The following is a 23,898-nucleotide window of genomic DNA, read 5'->3' on the forward strand; positions in this document are numbered from 1 at the left end:
ATGCCAGGATAAAAAAAACAATTTTGTATCAGCTGGATGTGATATATGACGGATGGTTGGTTTATATCAGAACATTACCTAATAGTTGCCTCCTATCCTCTGATATTGTTTCTCATTAAAAATCTCCATTTGTACTCCCAGCAATAATAAGCATTAAGCAAAACATTATTTACAACTGCCAAATTTTATGGTAGCAAATGCATTATTACTCTATGAAGAAAAGAATTTTTAAAGCTTTTTTTGCTTGGTATAGATTGCTTTTAGGTTAGTTTTGCAGAAGAGGGAAAGCTTTCTAAATTTTATATGATCATATCCATTATTTATGTTTTTGAAGGTTCATTGCATTTGCTTTAAGCATTGGGCAAGTAGCTGCATGTTCTGGGAAAGACTTATCAAGGCATGCTAAAGTTAGTAGCTTTTCAGTAGGTATGAGTCTTTGTGCTCTTTTTTCCTAATGGACACAAAAAAGCAATCTCATGTTCTTGAAGATGACCCATCAGAGCCTATATCTGATATGAAATGAAGATTCAGTTGCTTCAGTGGAAAACGAAGTGTGTTGTTGTTATCCTCACGACAATCACCCTGTGAGGGGGGTGGGGCTGAGAGAGCTCCGAGAAGCTATGATTCACCCAAGGTCACCCAGCTAGCTTCAAGTGGAGGAGTGGGTAATCAAACCCGGTTCTCCAGATTATACTCCTGCCCCTCTTATTTGGGTAGCTTTATTTAAAATTATATCCTTTTGTTCTGTGATTTTCTTCCCATCTTTCAGTTCTGCCTCCAAATATAAAATAAATGTAAAATAAGCATCTTGGATTTGGGCCATAATATGTAGCTTTTCTAAGCATATTTAAGGTTACTCAAAATCAGGTGAGCCATATATTATTTTCTTTAATTTGTAGTAATTGTATTACTGTATAGTTATTTTATTATTTAGGATGACTGGGTGGCCTATTCGTTGGCTATTTATGCCAATATATTCACAATGAATTTTTCCAATGAAGAAAACTATAAAAGAGAATTTTTTTAACTAACTTGAATGTATCTTACTCATATGTTTTACTGCTATATTATGTTCTTAAAGATTGATTTAAAAGAGGTTCTCTTATTGGCTGTTCTCTACAACTCTACAACACTGAACAGTTACACCTATTGAAGCTAATGGGTTTAGATAGAATGGTATATCTCTGTTTAAGATTGCACTGTAAATGCTCTGAAACTGTATACCTCTTAATACCCATTACTAGTGGTCACATAATAGGGATGTGGTGTTACCCTGAATAAAGGTATTTCATAACTAAGAAACATACATATGATGAAATTTAAGAAATATTTCAGTTTCAGTCCTTGTTTTCTTACTGAGAAACAAAAGAGATAAAAATTAATCTTAAGGACATGGTTTCTCTTAGTGTTGCTCACATTGGCTTAATCCCTTTTCATAATAAATGGGCTCTTCTGCCCATTTCATATGGTTTTAACACTCACTGATTTAAATTAGCTTTGCTCACCCCGGTGGGGGTGGATGATCCTTTGCTCCCTGCCACCTCTCACCTGGCATGCAGGGGGGAAAGGCACAGGGAATGGGCCCAGGAGCCCCACAGCATGCTGTCACGCTGGGGATGATGTTATTCCTGGTGCAACAGGGAAGTGAAGGCCCCCATACAGGGTTGATTTGATAAAAATCGGCCCCCAATCTAGGTAAGTCCTCTGGGTGTGCATGCACCCCCAACCCTCCATCCCCCGGTTTGGGTTCTGGGGGACTTAGCAACCTTACCTGGGTCACTTGTTTGGCAAGTCATGACTTATATGTAGAAAAGCAGTCTGTAACATTGTGAATATACATAGGCTCCATTCAATCCTTTGACTTCCTCCCAGTTTATATCTATAATCCTACATTGGTTTTCATTCTCTTCCTATTTTCTGACCTGGATGGCCTAGTCTCCTCTGATATCATCAGATCTTGGAAGCAAAGCAGGTTTGGGCCTATTTAGCATTTGGATGAGATATTACCAGGGATGCCCAGGGTTGCTTTGCAGAGGCAGGCAATGCAAACCACCTCTGAATGTTTCTTGCTTTGAAAACCCTGTGGAGTTGCCATAAGTTGCCTGTGACTTGACAGCACTTTCCACCACGTTGGTTTTTATTCATTTCCTGTTTTCTAGGTTGATATGTGAGAGAAGGTGATAGCATATATATTCCTTATAGTATTGTTAGACACGGTAGTATTTATTGTTAGACAGCAACTTTTTTTGACAGCGGTTTCAACTATATTGAAATGAAGCACTAGAGTCTGTAGAAAACTCTGTGTGTGTGTGTGTGTGTGTGTGTGTGTAATTTGGCTTTTTTTTTGTTATTGCAGTCATTAAAACCATGGGCAATGCAGAGAGCCAAAATGTAGAACATCAATTTTATGGAGATAAACATGCCAGCCTGGGACGAAAACATACATCACGCTCACTTCGCCTTTCAAACAAAGCATCTAGACGGACCAGACATGCTTCTTCAGGAAAAATTATTCACAGGAACTCGGAAGTAAGCACACGATCTAGCAGTACTCCCAGTATCCCTCAGTCATTAGCTGAAAATGGCCTGGAACCTTTTACCCAAGAAAGCAACCTGGAGGATTTTGGCAACCCAGTTTGGATGGACAGAATGGACATGGGTTTAAGGCCCGTTTCTTACCATACAGAGTCTTCTGTCACTCACAGTATGGATAGTAGTACAGTTCTTATGGCAGCCTCCATACAGAGTATGCCTAATTCGGAAGAAGACAGACTTTATGCAGATGGGTATTTGGCTGAAGGAGGCAGTAGGCAACATCTATACTCAACAAATGGGACCACTTTCTTGGAGCCTATGAGCTTTAAGAAAAAACGATCAAAATCTGCAGATATTTGGCGGGAGGACAGCTTGGAGTTTTCACTTTCTGATCTCAGTCAAGAACACTTAACAAGCAATGAAGAAATCTTATGCTCTGCTGAGGAAAAGGATGGTGAAGAGAATCGAGGAAGAGAGGCCAGCAGTAATCACCAGCAGTTGGTCACCTGCCAGCGTGCCAATTCCATGAGTGATTTGTATTCTCCCAAAAGTTCAGCTACTACAACAAATGGTGGCTCACAAAACACACTGGGAGGGTACTGTCGGAATTTAGTGTCTCATATCCCAGATATTGGGAACCGCAAAGCATCGCCCATCACAATGGAGAATGTTTCTTCTTATAGTAACTATAACACGCTCCCCTGCAGGAAATCTCATTGCCTCTCTGAAGGGATCACTCATCAAAAAACGAGCCATAGCAACAGTATGCATGGCAGAAGAGCAAAAACTACCCAGGTAAAGAACTATATACTATTTCAAACTTCAGAAGCAGTGCAGAGTTTACATGATGTGTTACATAGTTACTGTTTTTATTGAGAAAAAAATCTTTACTTTGGTAGCTCCAGATAAGCTCTTGTTTGTCTTCAAATCCTTACATTCCAATGAAGTCACAATACAATCACAGGCAGAACTAAAGTATTTCTGATACTGTTAGTCCCAAAACCAATGGGAACCAGCTTCTATAGTTGCCTTTGTCATCTTTTCCAAGTACAATAGCAGTATTCTTAAAACATCACTATGGTAATGGATCCTATCTCATTAATTATTAGGGAAAGAGAGAACTACTGAGGTTTAGAAGAAGGTTTCTTGGGAAAAAATTCCCATAACATAGACCAAAAAAGTTAGCAATTATTATCTTAATTATCATGAATGATGATGAATCATCCCTGGCCAATGCAGAGAATATATTACTGTCTATGAAGGAGAAAATTATAACTACTTTATCCAGCCAGAAAGAAAATTAGGCCATCAGAGATAGAGTTCTTTGAAACAGTGGTCTGCCCAACAATTCCTGCTGCCCTATTTCTGTCCTCCATCCGTTCCTCCCTACTTTGTTTTCTTCCTATTCCTTCTTTTCTGTATCAGCTCCTGGCTTCAACTGCAGCAGTGATTTTGGTCCTAGATTTGTGTTTTAAAGACTTTTCTTGGATATGAGAAAGACACTGAAACCTTGCAGGATGCTGCTTCTTTGGTGTATAAGGTGTATAAGGTGTTTGGTGTATAAGGTGTTAATTTCTTTTGATATGCTAGCTGACAGTTTTACAGTACAATCCTATGATATCAGTGTGCTTAGACTGGAATAACTCTTCATTGGACTGCACTGATGATGACTTAAGGAAAGAGTAAAAACATATCTTGAAGTTGAAACCGGATCTGATGTACCATTTTCAGACACAACCATCTGGTGGGAAGTACTACCGCATTCCCTATTAAATTATAATTGTGAGATCAAAATTGACCTTAAAATAAGGATGTATTCCCATATTAATGTCTATGTGAATAATGGCTTTTGAGCCACATTCTTCTACCAGGAGAACAGCTGTGCATTGACAGATGAGTACAGTAAGAGAAATAATCTCAGAGACTCGAGGCAATTACATACTTTACAAAAATACAAGAAATACAAGAAACCCTTACAATTTAATAAAAATTACATTTGAAATCCTACAAATATTAAAGCTACACAAAACTCCTTTCATAAAATGCCCTCCTGATCAATTCTGTTGTACATATTCTGTGAAGTGACAGATATATGAGAGCCTTCCTGACCTTGTCAGGCTGGTTGTTCCAGCAGGTGGGAGCACAAACAGAGAAAGCATGAGTACAGGCAGGCTTGATCTCACTCATTTGCAGAAGGCCTGACTGTTGGGTGCTTTAAGTATATGCATGTCATGCTGCTCTGTGCTGCACTCAAATCATAAATGGAGAATGAGCTAATGCTAAACTAATGCTATACACATGAAATACTTAACACAGCTCCAGTTGCTGAACTATAATAATTACTAATTAATACAATCTTTGTAGCAATTGTTAGCAGTCAGCCCCCTCCCTCATGCCAGAAGGGCAGTTTATGGATATGAAATATCATAAACCTCTTGCCAGGGGTCTCGGGCACTGCCTGGCCTCAGGTAGAGTGGATGCCAGCCAGCCTGGAGACTGGGAAGTTAACAAGCCGTGATTCATAGGGGAATGACTGACTGAATGGCCCTCATTCCCCAGAGAGAAGCAGAGATAATGAGGCTTCATGAAGATACTCCCAGCTTAATCTCATCAGCACTTTCCTCTACCCCCCCTTCCCATTTCCCTAATCAAGCTATTCAGCATGCCTAGTAGCCTTCCTGTCCAACATTTATCAGGTCATCAAGCAATATTTTTACCTACAGTCCAGCCCAGATATTCATATCACAACTTTCCCAATTCATTGTTCCACCTCTGGAGACAGTAATCAAGTCATTACTTTTGGCTGCGTCAGCCTTGCCCCTGGGCACATTTCGCTCTATAACTGGGCTGTCCAACAATGTGCTCAGTGTGTGTGTATGTTCTGGACTCAGACTTGCACCTGCAGATACATCTGAGCCCCCTGCCCCCGCTCACTGTGAAGTGCTGTTTTGCTGCTGTTCCCACCTCTATTCCCCTCTGAGACTGGTAAATATCATCCTTCTTCCAAAAGTGCTTTCCCATTTCCTCACTGTTTTCCTAGTTAGCTCTGTGTGTTTGCTGTGTGAGATTTTCTGTGTGTTTGCCTTTCAGTGCTCTTTTAATAAAGAAACCTCCTGTAGAACATCTGCCTGTTTATTTGAGAGTTCTTTGAGGGAACAATCCCGGTATACCTAGGAGGAGATTTTCCTGGTTGCCCCCTCTCGCTGCTTCTCCTTGAATGCTAATTCTCACAATTTACAAGGAGACCCCCCCTCCTCAATTAGGGTAACTCTTTTGTTTTTAAGGAATCATACAGTGATTGCTCTGTAAGGCAAGCTTAGCTATAATGTTCATCAGCTTTCTGTATTTTCCCTTTCTGAACATCTGATGTAATATATAGCTAGCAGAATAAAATGGAACAATCTAAGAAAGTCTGAGCAAAGAAGTCGAAGCAAGCACTAGACCTCACGCTTCAGTGAGCTCCCTGATTTTATTATATGTTCCATTTTAGTATCTCTGTAGCAGAAGATATAGGCTACATCTTATGACCCAGAAAAATAAAAGCATTTTGTATGGGGATGAGATAGAGGGGCAATCAACCAGCAGGCTTGTATTCCAGATGCTGAAGGTTTTGGCAGGGCACTGCTCCTTAAGCACAGTTAGATCTGACAGTGTGAGCTGGTCAGTTTTTACAGTATCTTTCAAGCTCAGGTGCTAGGATCCTTTAACATAATTTATTAGTGAGAGGTGCCCACTGTATGGAGAGGAGAAGCCAAAATGAGCAGCATCAGTTGGCATTAACTTGTAGGAGGCAACTGGGGGCGGGTTTCTGGATTAGCTGACTGTGCTTGATCCTTGAAGATGTGCCACTGCTAAATATAAAAATAGGCATTCTGAAACAGATGCCACTGTTTTCCCCCTGCGCTCTCTCTCTCTTTTAAATCAGCTTTTTTGTTTTTGAGGGCACTCATGTAGCATCAGTATAAAATCTCTAAACTGTTCTGGCAAACTTATTTGAGAGAGGGTTTTAAAAATAAAATACAGAAACACAATTTGTCTTGAGCTACATTATAGCTCAGTATTATAGCTCAGGTTGTTTTGCCTCTTGTTTCTCCTGTCCCATTATACAGTAAGTATGGCAAATGACTATTGCAAGGCATCAGACTTGCTTAGTGACGTGGTTCCATCATGACCTTATTCTAGGTTTGTTTTTTAGTTTCATATTATTATATTAAGAATCCTTTCCAAGTGCTACTGCAGTAAAAAATATCAACAGAGGAACTTTGCTCTGTTTTTCTAATTTAAAGGGGAAGTAATAAATAAATATATCACTTAAAATGCTGGTCTTACTACAAAACCATGTGATTTAGATCCACAACACTTTATCTCCTAGCTGCTAGGCATGAGAGAAGGTGAGAGAGGACATGGTGTTGCCAAGTAGGCCCCCTCTCATGCTTTAAAGCCTGCCATGAACTGTGTTAAAGTTTCCTGCGTTGCTGTTTTACTGCTGCACCAAAGACTGCCCTGCACGTGTGTGTTCTGTTACACGTGTCAGTTTCCTGCCTGCGTGTCAACTACCTTGCTGCTGCAATAGACTGTGTAGTTTACTGACCTCATATGGGCCTAAGCCGCTGCTAGCAGCCGGGCGCCTGCCGGGGAAACCTCCAGCGAGCCTGGCTAGGCGCTCCCTGGTCAGTTCCCGCCTGGAGCCTCCCGCAGGCCGGTCGCCGAGCTTGCCCTCGCTACCGGGCAGCCTGCTATCCAGCCCCAGCCATGCCCAGCCGGCATCCATGTTCTTAGGCAGCCAGAAGACCCAGGGAAGAAGACTGCTTTGAGAAGCCATTTTGGCGAAGCGGGCACACCATGTCCGCAGCGAGAGTACCTCGCCCCGCTCTGCATATCTTAGGAGCTGCCCAGGAGAAGGAACTAAGTGCCGACCATCCCAAGCACTTAGAGAATGCATCTCAAAGAAACCTCCGCATTCCAGAGCTGATGACATCAGGACAAGCCCTGTCCGCTGGAACATCCATTCAGCCCACTCGGATTTCCCCCTCCCTCTTTTGTCCCCTCTTCCTGAGGTGTCACATCACAATCAGATTACCAAAGTGGCCCATCTAAGCCATTCAGTAACCCATTAGAACCTTTGTTTTAATCTGTGAGAACCACCAAGTAAAGCACCAGCCCCAGGGTACGTTTTGGGGTATTTAAGCTGGTCTCTCAGACCACACGTTGCTCAGGCCATCCTATCCAGAACCCCTTGCTGTCCGTCTGTGGTCCCAGTGCTGGCATTGGGCCACCCTCGCTGTCGTGTCTCTGCTTCGCTTCAGGATAAGTGAGTATTCCCCACCATCGTTGGGAACCAGCTAATGCGAAAGTCTCTGCATTTCCTACTCTGTATTTCTCAGATCTTGTGTGTTTTCTTGTATGCTTGTGCAAGTTTAGGCTTACGCCACACTAAATACACGTGTTTGGAACTTATTTGTAGTCTGCCTCTTTTTCACTAGAGTGTCTGGAATTGGGACCTCGGTATATATAGGTCAGATCCGCGCTAATTTTAGTTACAGACTGCTAAAGCTAATTTCCCCTTATAATAAAAAGCAGTTCTGGTAACAATGGCCAGATGTGCTCTTCTCTCCAAGTGTGGAACAAAACTGTCCCAGCTAATGCATTGCATGGAAGAACCATGTTGCAAGAAACAAATACTGGATCCTTCTGGTTAAGAACCTGAATTAAAATGGACCTCAGAGCCTGTCATTCCATTATTCGAACTGGGGGCCAAGCTACACATGACGAATGACACTTGAACGGCAAGTGGATTGAGTGGAGGGCAAGTGAACAGGGAGAAATACACGCCGTTCAAGTGTCATTCGTCATGTGTAGCTTGGCCCTGGGTGCTTTGCAAATAATTAGTGTCGATGTGCACCAGCAATTAGAAGTTGTTATGGGGTACATACATAGCAATTTCATTTTTAATATTAAGAGTTCACTGTAACTGAATGAGACCTCCTGGAGAAGAGAGAATGAGAGAAGGGGAAAATGTTGTTTGACTTTTCAAGCTGATGAGATACAAGACAAGGAGAGAAATCCTAAGCAGATTCACTTGAAAGTAAGACTCATGTTCTTTGTTGGAACTTGTTCCCAGGAAAATGTCCTTAGGATCATGTTCTAAATGCATTGAAAAAGATCATCTCAGGTCCAGGGGAAGCTGATGCATTAGGGCAAATAGGGCACTGCTCCACTATGTTCAGCTGTCTCAAACCCCTACATGTCTGCCTACTTACTTTTAGTCTAGGGACTGGCAGCCTCTCTACCTTCCTCTTAGTTTCATTCTTATCTCAGTGGAAAGATCCATATGTACAGCTTTACATTGGGGAGTTCATTATAGGCTACAGTGATACTTCACATTTCAGAAACACCAGGGAATATAAAATTAAACATTTACATTTTAAAAAGTATTGGGGGGGGATTCTTGCCTACAATTGCCAAAATTCAACTATTCATGCAGATGTATCCTCCACTGCTCCTACTGCACAAAATATGCTTACCATTTTTGCTACATGGTATTTGCAAGACTGAAACATAAATGTTCATTGGCCATCCATTGTCCTTTGCATCATGAGGCTGGGAGTTATTAAGCTGGTCTTGCAGAAGGGCAACTGAGACATACCGTGCACCTTCCATTTTGCCTCAGGGCATTTAAAAGCAGTTCAAAAGATACCTGCGTTGCGGAGCTTCTTGTTCCTGCAGACGGAGAGGATCACCAGCAGGTTGCCCAGCACGTCCCCCGCGATGGTGACGACCAGGACGGCGGCCAGGGCGGCAGCCACCCCCGGCAGGCGGCCCGAGGATGGCGCCTCCCGCTGCTGCTGCGTGCCCTCCGCGCCGCTCCCGTTGCCTCCGCGCATGCTGCTGACCGGGGCGCCCCTGCGGCGGGAGAACCCCGGAGAGCCCCGCAGCCCGGCTCCACCGCGGCGAGCCTCGCCTTGGCTGCTCCTGCCGCGCCCCTTCCCATATGTACAGCTTTATTTCTTAATGATACAGGAGAAGGAAAAGTTGTCCAAGGGATAAAGTAATCAGCGTGGATAATGTTGATCAAAAGCTTCTGAAAATTCATCAAACAGTACACCTAAATCTCCCCCAAAGCACTACCTTTTAAAATCACTGTTGGTGGATTTTCAGCTTAAGTTATCATTTTGAAATCGTTAGTCAATTCCATATTGTCAAGTCTTTATTCATACTCTTTGAAGTAATAATTTAGAGTGGTAGGACTTAGGTTGTTGTTTTAATTGCAAAATGAATGGCTATTAATAATTATAAATCTTTATATCAGTGGAAGTAGGAGCAAATTGCCATTCAGCATTTGGGTAAACATGAGAGCTCTTTGCATTAATTATATACTGTTTACATTTCTGATTGAAATATTCATAGCCTTTGTTTTCCAAGTCTGCTTCTGTCTCTGATAGACAAGATGGAAATTTTGTTGATCAGAAGGCGGCCATCGGTATTGAGAAATCTGCCATTACTTCGATAAACTCCACTTAGTTTCAAAATAATGAAGCTGCAGATGCAAAGTTTAGTAATAACCTCTTGCAATTGTACAAAACACCTCACTGAAGGGTGTTTTTTTTTCTGGAGCATTGTGTACCTCCAGTGACTAGCCTTCATAAGAGGTTTTATAGTCTAATCCTCAGGGTTTACAGACATGGTAATTAAATTATATTTAGTGGCATTAATTAGAACTAAAATACTAGGGTAGAATTCCATGTTTGGGCTTGCACTGGGATCCCAAGCATACATATTGTAACTAAGTTCCATCGAAGTAAGATTTATTTCTAAGTAAAGGTTGATTAATTGAAGAAATGTAGCCCCAAGACTCTGTTAGGCAGCAAGCACCACAGAATTTCCTGAGTAAATTAGTAAGATTGGGATGCTTGGGAAGGTACATTGTCATCTGTTGTAACTGTACACTGAAAGTAGGGTCAAATAATGACTAATGTTGAGCAAAATTCACTCAACTTGCCCTCTGCCAATCCTGTTGAAGTGAGTAGGAGTTACAGAACAACGCAACCCAAGCAGAGAGTGCCCCTTATGACCATACTCTGGTCACTCAAGTGATTATTACCTCTTAGTGTCTCATGCCCAGGCTACTTTTTAACACATCCAGTGCTGTGTCTACAAGCCTAGAACATCTTTCCATGTTTCATATTTTTTCTGAACTCAAATGTAATGAAATATATGATTCAAGGAATTAAGTGTGCACCTTGCCAAACTGGTACTTTCAATGTATGTATGTAACATGTATGTGCTGCAAAGCCGAAGTAACAGGCCAAATGTTATTTATTTTCCTTCTGTTTCTTCCCTGCACTGTGATTGATTCAATAGACTCACACAAATGGTTTTGCCTGTTCTTATTCCTCCAATGTAAAACAAGAACATTATTTTCACTATTATCATCATCATTTAGAACAATTTTATCTAATCCTTCCTCCAAGAAGCTTAGGGCACTGTATATTGTGTTTTTCTTCTTCTCCATTTTATCTTCACAGCAACCTCGTAATTTAGGTTAGACTGAGTGAGATTGACTGGCCCAAGATCTAGGGTTCCCAGGTGCTTGCTGGTGGCAGGTAAACTTCTGGCAGTTTGCCCCCCTGCAGGAGGTGGCAAGCTGCCTGAGGATCACCTGCCACCAGCAGGCAACCCGGGCAAATGTGTGGTGTATATGTTACTGGATGGGTGTGACAACATCACTTCTGGAAGTGACATAGTTACTCTGGCCATGAGAGTGCTCTTACACTTTGAGCAGGACTGGTTTTGGCCCCACTCCTGCAGGCAGCTCAATGACATAACTTCTGAAAGTGATGCTGTTGCATGCAAGCCAGGAACATGCACAAGAGGTGGAAGAAAACTGGCTAGTACGCCTCTCCTGATTGCTGGGGGGGGGCAGGCTGGGGGGGGCATGGTAGAGTGGGAATTAAGAACCTCAACATAACTGAAAACATTGCATAAATTACCACTTCTGCTTTATATCTAATTACACATGGCTGACTGTTGTATATATTCCAGTGTTAACTGAATATCAATATATTAGCATGCTCAGACAAATAAAAAAAAATTATGTTTCACAATTAGGGTTGCTGAGCAGTGGCTGGCACCTGGTAGGAGACTGGTGTGGGTGGCAACATGGGGGGGGGGTACCAACACAATGACATGACCTCATTTCCCAGGTGAACCGAGAAGTGATGCCGTGTTGCTGTAGGATTCAGCAGAAACTCCACTGACATGACATTACTTGTAGGTTAACACCGGAAATGATGTCATGCAGTCACCATTGGGTGATTTTTCCTTTATATTTCCTCTTGTCAGCTGACTGAGCAGTGGCTGCTGGCAGATAATGTCCCGCTATAATAGGAGACATCGCAACCTTACTCACAAATAAATTCAAATTTTAATCATTTATTATAACAATTTTTCTAACATTCTTCCACCATTTAATATTGTAGTTAGTTCAAACTAAATTACTTTAAAGTGTATGAATAATGTGCAGAAAACATTTTAAATACTGGCCCTTAGCTCAGTGATGAAACAAATAATTTTCGTGCAGAAAAGTATCAGGTTCAATCTTTGTCCAAATAATTTCTTTGGCAAAAGAATTTCCAGTAGCAGGGTGGGAAAGACCTCTCTCTGACGTCTTGGAGAACTGCTGCTAGTTTGTTTGTTTACTTTATTTATAGTATGCCTTTCTTATTGAAACTCAAGATAGGATGTAAATAATGCAATCAAACAACATAAAACAACCAATGAACAATGCAATTGGATTTGGATTACATACAGAATTAGAGAACAATGCGGACAAAAACTATGGCAACTGCTGGGAGATTGTTTTATAATGAGGTCCAGTGACAGCTGCCATAGATGTGACCACATGATAGATTCCAGAAGAAAAGCCTAAGTGGTAACTACAAAATTAACATGGGGGCAATCTACTTTGAGTGTAATTGAAATCACTACCTCAAAACCATATAAAAGAGCAGCATGTTTAGTTTATATGTCTGTCATTACATATTGATTATTGGCAAATAATCCTACTATATAAAATGCTAAGCATATTCAAGACAACTCACTTCCTACCCTGGTGCGCCATTAGTGCGCCATTGCTGTGGAGGGAAGCCCAGATGAGGCAGCCAGACCTCCAGGGAGCTCATCATGGCGGGAAGCTGAGGCCAGGATCAGGCATGGAGCAGGCGGCAATGCCTGCTTCCCGCCTTCACACAGCTTGGATCAGGAGCAGAGCAGGTGGCAATGCCCACCTCCCACCTTCACCCAGTTGGGATCAGGAGGGGAGCAGATGGCAATGCCCATCCTCCGCCTTCACCCAGCTGGGATCAGGAACGGAGCAGATGGCAATGCCCACCCTCCACCTTCACCCAGCTGGGATCAGGAGCAGAGCAGATGGCAATGCCCATTCCCCGCCTTTACCCAGCAGGAGCGGAGCAGGTGGCAGTGCCCATCCCCTGCCTCCACTCAGCTGGGATCAGGAGTGGAGAGGGTGGTAATGCCTGCCTGCCCTTCACCCAACTGGGACCAGGAATGGAACAGGTCGCAATCTCTGCCCCCTTGAACCAGATGGGATCAGGTGCAAAGCAGGTGGCAATGCCCGCCCCCCCTTCACTTGGCTGGGATCAGGTGCAGAGGAGGTAGCCATTCCTGCCCCCCCTCCTCCTCCATCCAGTTGGGATCAGTGAGTGAGGAGGAGGGAATGCCTGCCTGCCCGCCCTCCCCTTTCTAGAGCCTGTTGTATTTCCCCCACAACGGGCTTTGTTAATATTATAAATAAAATATAATGTTAGGGCTATATAAACATAGCAATAAATATACTGGCGTATGATTTTATACAAACAAGTTCTTATATGATGTATGTTTGATCCCAGTTTTTGAAAAGTTTAGTAGAATAGCTCTTACTTTGTTTCCAATGTGAGAATGTCAGATTATTCCGATGACTGCTCAAATAGCTGTTCATTCTCCTAAAGCCATCCAACTGCAGGAGCCAAAGGCCATTCTTTGACTCTGTGGTTAATGTCATGTATTGAAACTAAAATAAAGGGACATGCTTGCATAAAATAAGTTATTTACAGTGCCATCCTAAGCAGAGCTACACCATTCTAAGTCAGTGAACTTAGATGAGCATAATTGCTAAGGAGGGTTCTGTTGTTCTCCTATAACATGTTTGATACCCTTCCTCCATGATCTGTTTCCCCCCCCCAGTCAAAATAAAAGGCAGACACAAAGCTTGGGTATAAAATTGGGCCACTTTATTAATTTCAACATAAACTGTCAGTACGGCAAGGGATCTAACTAACTAGTGGTACAAGTCAAGCCCTGGGGTCACCCATGACCTCCACCTTGACCTGTCTGGGCAAGCCCCCACTGCTACGGGGGTGAGCCATACAATGCATAGCTGGTACCCAATCGGCCAGGCAAATGGTTCCCCCTCCAAGCCTGCAGCACCTTGCTGTACAGCAGAAGGGCTTTACTTGTACAGGGGAGCCACATGGCAGTCTGCCCTCTCAACTGACTGTCATGGAGCCCACCAGTCACTCCTGACAGACCCCAATTCCCCACCAATGGGGATGTGCCAAGGGGGGGGGGGTCACTGTCCTGCTCATTTTCCCATCCTAAACTGCCAGCGGCCAAAATATTTACAGCGCCACCGTACTAATTACTAGGACTCCATCCTGTAGTACAAGGTAGGCAAAAAAAACCCTCTTCTTATGCCAATTGGAAGAGGAGAACAATTCCTACCTGGCCATGATAAACAGCAACTGACTACTCCTGCACTGCTATAGGGAGGGTGGGCAGGCTGAGCAATAAAGACAGGTGTGCTGGGGAAGGGCAGAGCAGGCAAATATGCCTTTAGCTCCGCCCATCCAGCAAAGCCCTCGGATGCCTAGAAAATGCCCAACTGCTTTTCCTTCTTCCAGGGCTGCAAATGCAGCTCCTGTCCAAGCTGCGGTGCTGCCGTCCAGATGGGCCGAATTGCTTTAGTTTGGTAAACAAAATTCTAGACTTGATACTTTTTTTGGTACAAAATGTCCTAAGCATAGAATTTTTACACTGAAGACATATGAAGTCTTTAACTTCAAAAAATCTTTATATATTAAAACTTTCACATGAAAACTCTGAAGGAGTTACCACAGCTCACAGTCGGAGGAACTGTGCTGTTAGATGCTTGTAATTTGTAGTAGTGATCCCTAACAGTTAAAAGTGTTTGTTTGAACTCTTCATTCGAAATATTTCTTTGCAGTTCTCTCTGACTTGGTTGTCATCTGGTATAGCAAACTTGGTGGTAGAAAGTGCCTTCAAGTCATAGCTGATGTATGGCGACCCTTGCTGTGGTTATGAAGGCAAGAGGTAGAGGTGGTTTGCCATTGTTTGCCTCTGCCACCCTGGTCTTTGCTGGAGCTCTCCCATCCAATTACTAACCAAAGCTTACCCTGCTTAATTTCCCGAGATCTGATGAGATCGGGCTTGCCTAGGCTATCCATGTCAGGGCATAGCAAACCTACTGTATTTTTTCTGTCTCAAATGTACCCTGTCCTTCCTCCAAGAGCTCATATGTGGTTCTTTCCTCATCCATTTTATGCTTGAGCCACTTGTGGGGTTCATATGTTCTCTGGTGGAGGTCTTTCAAATCGACTCCTATTTGATTGTCACATATAATACAGAGTTTGCCATAACTTGAGTTTGCCACTGGTTGTATGCTCACTGAGGAGTTGTAGCCAGTCAGAGCTCCCAGATGAGTACACCCATGTTTTTAGAAAAAAATTCTGTCACATTCACATTTTATATTTTTGGTAGATACATATGCCTATGCGTACCTGTGACATTTAAGATACAAAGTGGACCACAGTTCTTTTAGTGTTGATGAGACTAGGATTTTGTCCACTATATAGAAAGATATGCTGGAGTACAGAGACTGGTCTTCAAACTAGAACATTGTTCTGCTTGCCTTACCTGGGCCATCAAAGTGGGTAACAAAGTTGCGGTCACATTTGTGTGGTTAATTTCTACAGGTAGATGAGGAATAGGCAGCAGGACCAGGCCGGAGCAGACTGTCCCTTTAACCTCTGTAAAGGTTTCTGGGGGGTCACAGCCCGGGAGGTCTGCTAGCACTAAGGAGCAAATTGAGCTCAGCCCCTGTGGCACTGCAAAGGCTGTTTGACTTGGACCTGGCCACTGGCAACAGATGTAGGCGGTGCCACAGACAGCCAAGTCCAAGCCAGGGGACCTGCCTGCATCACTGGATCTGCTCAGGTTGTCTTGTTCCAGGACTACTTTAATTTCCCAATCTGCCCTTGAGGCTGGGAGCAGGTTCTGGTTTGTGCAGAGACCTAGAGCAGGAAGGGAGAGGTGAAAATGTATGTATGTATATGTTGCCTCTCAGAGGCCTGCTCAAGGTAGGTCACAAAATAAAACAGTACAATAAAGCCATATAAACCAGTGTGGTGAAATCAGACTAATATCTGGGAGACCCATGTTTGAATCCTCACTCTACTATGGAAGCTTGCTAGGTAACCTTGGCCCAGCCACACCCTCTGTCTAACCTGTCTTGTAGGGTTGCTGTGAAGATAAAATGGATAAGGAGTGAATGTTTAAGCCACTTTCACTCCCCATTGGGGAATGATAAATAAATGGTTAGACAAGCCATTAAAACAGCATAGGTGGGAAAGCTGCTATGCAATGAGCATATGGTTGCTGTGGAGTTTCACACAGGTGCTGGTGGAGATAAGACATGCTTGTAGAGCTGAGGATTGAACTTCATTTCCAGGAATATTGTAATTGGTAACATTTCAGAAAGTTTTGCACAAAGATTGTGTTTAAAACTGATGTGATATCTTCTCTGAAGCACTTTTGTTGTTTACTTCCAGCACTTAGGCTAATTAAAAAAAGAAAACTATTGCAAGGAATTCTGCTAAGAGTGTTGACAGTCTGTTTCTATGGATGTATCTAGCTCATCTTGTCCAGTGCTAAATCTTTGTCTTTGCTTGATGAGACTTGTGAGTATGATGAGCTCATGGGGTGAGTAGGGGGGGGTGAGGGGCATGGGGGGGAGGGGTGGGGGGGAGGGGTCCTTAGTCCAAGTATTTCTGCATTCACAAATACACTGGGTGATCGAAGCAATTGAATATCTTCAACCCCTTTCCTCCATTCTGCACTTTGGGAGTTTACTGGTAGGGCTGCTGCCCTGTAGGTGGGAGCTGGAATTCTCCCAGAATGACATCTCATCTCCAAATGACAGAGATCAGTTCCTCTGGAGGAAATGTCAGCTTTGGAGGGTCGACTCTATAGAATCACCTCTCTGCTGAGGTCCCTTTTCTCCTCAGGTCCACCCTCCCAAGGCTCCATCCCCGAATCTCCAGGAATTTCCTAGCCAGGAGGTAGCAAACTTACAGGGCTGTTCTAAGGATTTAGAGAATATATGTGAGGTGCTTGAAACACAATATGTTATAGAAATATTTATTTGCTATTCAACAGAGGAAATGCTATGCATGTTGAAGGCTAGTTCACTTCATGCCTTTTTTACTTGTATCCTGTGCAGAATATCAGTTGCTATGTAGGACATTAATTTAATCATAACTCTGTGGAATGTGTGGAACTGTAATAAAAATAAAGCTAGGCAACCCTTTTTATTATTTTACTAGGTGACCCTTTTTAACACAGACAGCAATTTAACACAGACAGTAAATGCACTTCAATGAAATTCTTCAGTCAGCCTTTCTGCTATGGATGCCTGTGCATAAGTAATCTTGATGTTGTCAACACATCTGATCCATTCAAGACAGTTGTTTCAGGCACTCCCGAGTTGGATCTTGTGATTTGTTCCGCTCTTGCAAAGAGGAACTTCTGCTTGATCAAGATACCTGCTAATTCCCCCTCCCACTGCAGCCCCAGTATGGGGCTGAGCTTCCATTGCATCGTTTCAAGAAGCATAGCATCTTGTAGTATAAAACAGGGAACTTCCATTCCACAAGAATGAACTGTGCTCATGACTGAGGGTATAACCCTTATTCTACTGTTGTCTCCTGAATTAGCAACTGGGATGGCCATAGGATTAGCACAGTGCTGCCCCAAACGAAAGCATCAGTACTGGGATGTCCTGTACTGCACCATCCTTGCCTTATCCAATGGTTTGTCAATAAGATTGCTGGACCAAGGGGCACTCACATGCAAGTGTATCCTATGAGCAGTTAACACACTGGACTCTTCCTGCATTGAAAGAACTTTTGTATAATGCAACCCATGGGTAAAATGTCCATTATTTAGTGTGAGAAATGTTCCTAAATATGCTCAGAATTTCAACCAAAGCTGTTGAATTAGGCTGACCTAGTAGTCATTGGGGAACTATGAGAATCTGACCTGCCTGACGACTGAGCTATAATTTCTGGGATATGAATACAGGAGTGCCTGTAGATTGTAACGTGCTGCCAAATGTCATATGTGCCCTGAATGATGACTTAATTAAAGGCGGCCTGCTTTTTAATGCCGGATTTGCTGGGCAACACATTTATTGTGAAATATTATTTGTTACAGTATATTTTACAGAAGTAATATTTTAAGAACACTGAGCCCCATTTAGTGGTGTTTTCACTGTATTTGGTTCAAGCCTATTTTTTCCTCTCGTGGACTGAGCTCACCAGTTCAGTAAGTTTGTAACTTAAAGCCGGCTGTGGACAGCACTAATTGGCTTGTGCCTGTGTAATCAATAATCTTATGCATGGATCAGTTTTTGTAGTTGAAAGCTTGTGGTTTTCTTCAATTAGTACAGCATTGAATGGATGAACGAACACGAAAGAACACTGATGAGGTGCTTTAAAATAAATGAAATTCAGGCAATAAATGCAGGCAGTAGTGGATGGGATAAAACTCACAGCTCTGAACCAGCATTTGATTCACTGATATGTGTAGCTGCCATCCAGTTTTGTGAATATAGGAGGAATCCAAATGCAGACTATAGCTGGGGCCTCACTATAAGTTCTCTTTTTATATTGCACCTGTTTCACTCTGAAGCCCCCAATATAAAAAACATATAATGAATTCATCAAACCTCATTGTGATTCCTAGTTATCTTCTGGCAGAGAATTTTTAAAAACATTAACAAGCTTAATAGTGCATTTGTTCAGGCAAGGATTAGTGGGTTGTAAAAATGCTCATACCGCTTATACTGCACATACTTAACAAGGCAGTGTGTTTAAAGAGGGATAAAATCAACAACTGTTAGCTGTAGCTAGTAATGAGTAAAACTCTAGTTTATGCCACCTACCTCTTGAACTGCCTGGTACTGATGCAGTGCATTGTGGAGTCGTGATTCTTGATAGGAATCTTGAATATGTTGTGTGGTGTTGTGACGTTTGTATGATGAAGGAAGGGGAAGGGCTAGGAGGACTGCTGCCTGACATAGTGGGAATTCCTCTCTTTTTCATGTAAAAAAAATCAAAATAACTTTCTTGGTGTTTCTGGTTTAATGTTTTGGTTTTACAGCTCTTAATTGGGAATGTATTTTATGTTTTCTTGAATGAGTCATACTACATTCAGATCAATAAAGCAATTATCTGTGCACAGATAAGCAAGTATTAGAAAAGTAGATCTCTGAAAAATATTTACAACGAAACAGAGAGAATAAACACAAATAAAAAATTATCTGAGAGTTTGTGTGGCAGGGCTTCTTTGGGGACATCTTGTACCAGGAGAACTTGCCATTGCTAGTTGAAGTAGAAGGATGTAGGAAGCAACTATTTTATAATGAAGGAATTAGAGATTAATTACTTACAAATTTGACCCACTTTTTCTCAAGAAGCATTTAATCCTCCTCAGATAGACCCTTTTATTTTTATCAATTTTGACAGCTTGGTCTAGATTAACCACAGAGCTTACATTCATGAACAACTGACATTTGCACAATGCTGTTTTGGTGACCAGCCTCCCCCACAATCTATCTGGTTGCTGCTGAAATTCCCTTCTTTCCATTCACTCCACTTTTCTTATTTTAGAAATACTTTGTCAGTTCTCAGGCAATGCCAAACCATAGCTTATATACCTTTTTATTTAAAAAAGCTTTCTAAGCTCCCTTTCTACCCAAAGTGACAACAACAAACATTAAAACATTTCATCATTATAAACATTTAAAATAAATTGTATATACAATAATTCAATAAAACATATAAACATACATAACACCAAACACCAGAGAGGAGGCCAATAGCAGTTACTAGGAATATGCTAAACAAAACAAAAAAGTCTTCAACTGCTGGCTAAAGACAGCAATAGAGAAAGGCAGATGAATCTCTCTGGAAAGGGAATTCTAAAGTTTTGGCACCACAACCAAAAAGGCTTTTTCTTGGATTGCCACCCATTTGGCCTCTGAAGATAACTGGAATGGATGGGTAGGTCCATAAGGGAGTAGGCACTAGGCAGTCCTTAAAGTATAATTGCCCCAAGCTGTATAAAGTTTTTAAATTTACTGTTCTGAGAGTGAGCTTTGAGTTTGCATGCTCCCTTCTTGTACTTTCTATCCTTTGTATGGTATGATTTCTTACCTCCATTTCTGCTTGGAGACAAATTGCAGTGTGGATGAAATAGCCAACTATGGCTTGCCTCCAAACTGGAAAGGGAAGGAATCACTGCAAGCGTGAAGACAAAGAAGCAATCAGACCTGAGGTTCAGATGCAATAGCCAACCATCACGTGGCCATTATGTCCAAAGTGAGCCTCCATTTAATTTAATTTTTATATGCTGAGCATTTTCCAGTAGTCTTGCTTAGCATCTCCAGTTCTAGTATTTTTCCGAGAACTGGGGAGCAATATTAAGTCCACTGATTTACACTGTTCAGTACATGGTGTACAGTAGAATGAAGTCCTCTTTTGCCAAGTTGCAGTATGCCAGAAAATTGTTGGCAGCTGAAAAATTAGGACAACGAAGAACTCTGTATTTTCTCAAATGGTCCCTAATCAACCTGGAGAAAATACGTGGCTTTTACTGCACTGAATATTTATTTTCTCAGTTGTTGAAGCTGAATCATGCCACAGTCTGTCTGTTGCTGGGTGGCAGTGTAGAAAGGCGGGGCAAGGTGATCTGAGCTAGAGAGGGGCATGAACCAAAATATGACCCAAAAAACCCCACGAAACAGGCTGGTTCGGGGTTCCCGAACCAGGGTTTGTGGAAGCTCCTTTTCTGGAACTTCCACGAACTTTATACTATTTCATTGGGTCGTATTTACAGGGGCAGTTTAAATGGCCATTTCCCCAGGGAAATGGCCATTTAAACTGCCCCTTTAAGGGACTTGCAAGGGCAGGTCCCTTTAAATTATCAGCTGGCAGGCAGCAGGGGGATCCACCCCTGCACAGGCCCGCACAGGGACAGAGGAGGCCAAAAACGGCCTTGCTGCCCCTCGCAGGAGGAGAGGGAGGACCCCACACCACAGGGGAAGGTAAGTGTGGGGCTGGGGCAGGGGTTGGGGATGGGGGAGTGGGGGTTGGGGGCTGGGTCCCTTTAAACTATTGGCTGGCAGTTGGGGGGGATTACAGCTGGTACAAAATGCAGCGGCGCATGTTATTACGAGAGTGCCAAATAAGGCGCATATAACACCGTTCTTATGGGAGCTGCATTGGTTGCCAGTGGAGTACCGGATCAGATTCAAGGTTCTGGTATTGACCTATAAGGCCCTGTGTGGACTGGGACCAGTGTATCTATGGGACTGTCTCTCTCCATATATTCCCCAGAGGACACTCCGATCAGAGGACAAACAGCTGTTGGTCCCTGACCCCAAAGAGGCCTGCCTAGCCTCAACTAGAGCCAGGGCCTTTTTGGTCCTGGCTCCCACCTGGTGGAATGCTCTCTCTGCTGAAATCAGGACCTGGCAGGACCTATTATCTTTTTGCCAGGCCTGCAAGACAGAGTTGTTCTGCCAGGCATATGGCTGAGGCTGGGCCTCCACTGGCCTGGAAAAAAGGTGTGTATAAAATCTTAACCCTCCCTGTGAAGGCTGTCCACCATCCTGTTTTAAATGTGTTGTTTTTAATGAAGATGAATTTTTAATTGTATTTTTAATATGTTGTTATCTGCCCTGAGCCCGCTCACGGGGAGGGTGGAATACAGATTTGAAATAAATAAAATAAATAAATAAAGGGACCTGCTGCTTGCAAAGCAGGAAAGGGGCTTTTAAACTGTTAAATGCTTTTCCCCTGCCGCTGCTAAGCGGGCCGGAATGGGGCATTTAAACCCCACGAACTGGGTCGTAACTGGCCCCAGTTCCGTGCCAGTTCGTGGTTTCTGGTCCGTTAAAATATATGAAACATGAATCTCATGGTTCAGGGTTTTTTTGGTCCGTGCCCATGTCTCGTCTGAGCACCTTGAGCCAATGCAGGAAGGTGCCTCTGGATATATGTTCTCAGGAAAATCTCATTTTATCTGTGAGAAAGATGCATGTAATTTCATTCTCTTGTTGGATTGCACATATATTTAAGTATTGGGCATGTGTGTGGATTCTGTACCAAGTTCAAAAGCATCGCTGAATATGTTTTGTCTTTGCCCAAGTGTGCTGAACAGGCTAAACTTCAGCCAGGCTGCAATCAGAGTTTTTCAACATTCAGAAGCCTTTTGACTCCAAGTGGTGGGCTTGTTTCCTGCCACTTAAAGGGAGCTCTACCAGCTGTACCACTTGTTTTGCTTAGAACATCCTTTTCTGCAGCAATCAGAATTGCAGGCAGTGCTCCTTGATCTGCTAGCTAGGATTTGTTTCCTTTCCTATCCCCCTAAAGTTCTCTGTTATGATCATTCTCTGGGGTTTTTAAAATCTTTTTAAGAATATATAATTCTGCTTTCTGAAACTATGCCCTAGCCTTAAGAAAATGGTAATTTAGCTACTTTTAACATATTTACCTGCTTTTAAAGAAATATAGGTAAGGGGCAATCTGAAGGTGCCAGATATGAATTTTTATATGTAAGGATGCATCTGTTTTTAGTATCCCTCCCCCACTAGAATTTTCAGAGGCAATTAGCATTCATCTGGGATCTTTCGTCTCCCCTTCCATTCCTATCAGCTTGTCACATTTTTGTGTTTTCCTGTTTGAATATTAATAATGTAGAAAACATTTTAAATGGATAAAAGGGGCTTATATTTTATATTTTTTGGTTTCATAGGAGGGAAATGAAGCTCCAGAATCCCATGCAGTAGAAATGTAAAGATGCTAAATAAATGTTTAAGGGTCCGTTGCCTCTCAGTGTAATTTTGTAGAAGTGTTATGACAACAAGAGTTGCTTGGGATATCAATGTAACTATATAGGTTATTTTTAACAATTATGAATAATATTAATGCCATAGACACAAAAAGTAATTTTCAAACAATTAATGCAATTTCAAATAATTAAAAATGTAACACATCATCCAATAAAAATGAAGATCTTCCAAGTCTCAAATATTTCAATGGCAGAGTTATGCAAACCATGAGATTAAGAAGTACTACTGAGAAGTGTAATACTTTCTGCGAAAAGAACAGGATTGTGCAACATATCTCTCCCAAGTGAAATCAGTGGGACTCTCTAGGTGCATTACTTTGACTCAATGAAGCCTATTGTTAATTACAAAATTATTACACTTTAAAAAAAGTTTACACATCTATCACCTCCCAGCAGTGAATGAAAAACAGCAGCAATGACAACTCGGTACTTCTTTAAAATCAAATATTGTCAAAGGCCAGCAGAACTAAATAAAAAGTCTCAGCTCAAATTTTCAACTTCATTATTAGAGTTTCAGCTAAATACATTCAATAAGTTGAGGGATTTCCAGTCAGCAAGGTTGGTGCACCTGTTGCAGCCCTGGTCACTCTGTGGGCTACTAAGATGACCTGGGCTGTGAGCATGATTGCTCCAGAGCACCCTCTGCCCTCCTGCAGAGCCCAGAATGTTCACTGGTTTAGTGAGGAGCTGAGAGTATGGTTTGGTTTTCATCCAGACAGTCTGGTGCTTTGTCTTCTAAAAATACTGAAATACTGAAAATACCAGACATTTGGAGGGGAGAGAGGAGAAGACGAAGAAGGGAAGGGAAAGGTTGGGGAGGGAGTAGTGCGGCATGTAGGAAGCCAGCCTACTTGCCGCTGTGGAACCAGTGAGACTTGGCCTGTGGGCCAGTGCCCCTCACAGGCCAGGCCCACAGTGCCCCCACCTCTCTACTCGCAGTCAAAGAGTGCCTGTGTCCCCAGCAATGAGTACAGTGCTGGGCCAGGCCTCCTTTTCCCCTCAGTAGTGCTGTCCCCACTGTGGTGGCCTCTGGGTAAGCCTCACCTGTGGCCACATCTGCAGGGGTCAGACCAGGAAAAGGGAAGTGGCATCCCA

General features: G+C 42.6%; 1 protein-coding gene across 3 annotated transcripts in view; it reads left to right on the forward strand.

Moving 5' to 3' along the window:
• TIAM1 (TIAM Rac1 associated GEF 1) overlaps window positions 1–23,898 on the forward strand; it is a 116,003-nt gene that overhangs the window by 2,641 nt on the left and 89,464 nt on the right. For all 3 annotated transcript variants that reach the window (XM_054974621.1, XM_054974619.1, XM_054974622.1), the window contains one exon: window positions 2,357–3,330. In XM_054974621.1, the coding sequence (XP_054830596.1) occupies window positions 2,368–3,330 (963 nt within the window). In that variant the 5' untranslated portion in view covers window positions 2,357–2,367. The remainder of the gene's footprint in view (window positions 1–2,356; window positions 3,331–23,898) is intronic.

Source organism: Eublepharis macularius, chromosome 3 (genome assembly GCF_028583425.1).
Source record: "Eublepharis macularius isolate TG4126 chromosome 3, MPM_Emac_v1.0, whole genome shotgun sequence".
Taxonomy (NCBI): domain Eukaryota; kingdom Metazoa; phylum Chordata; class Lepidosauria; order Squamata; family Eublepharidae; genus Eublepharis; species Eublepharis macularius.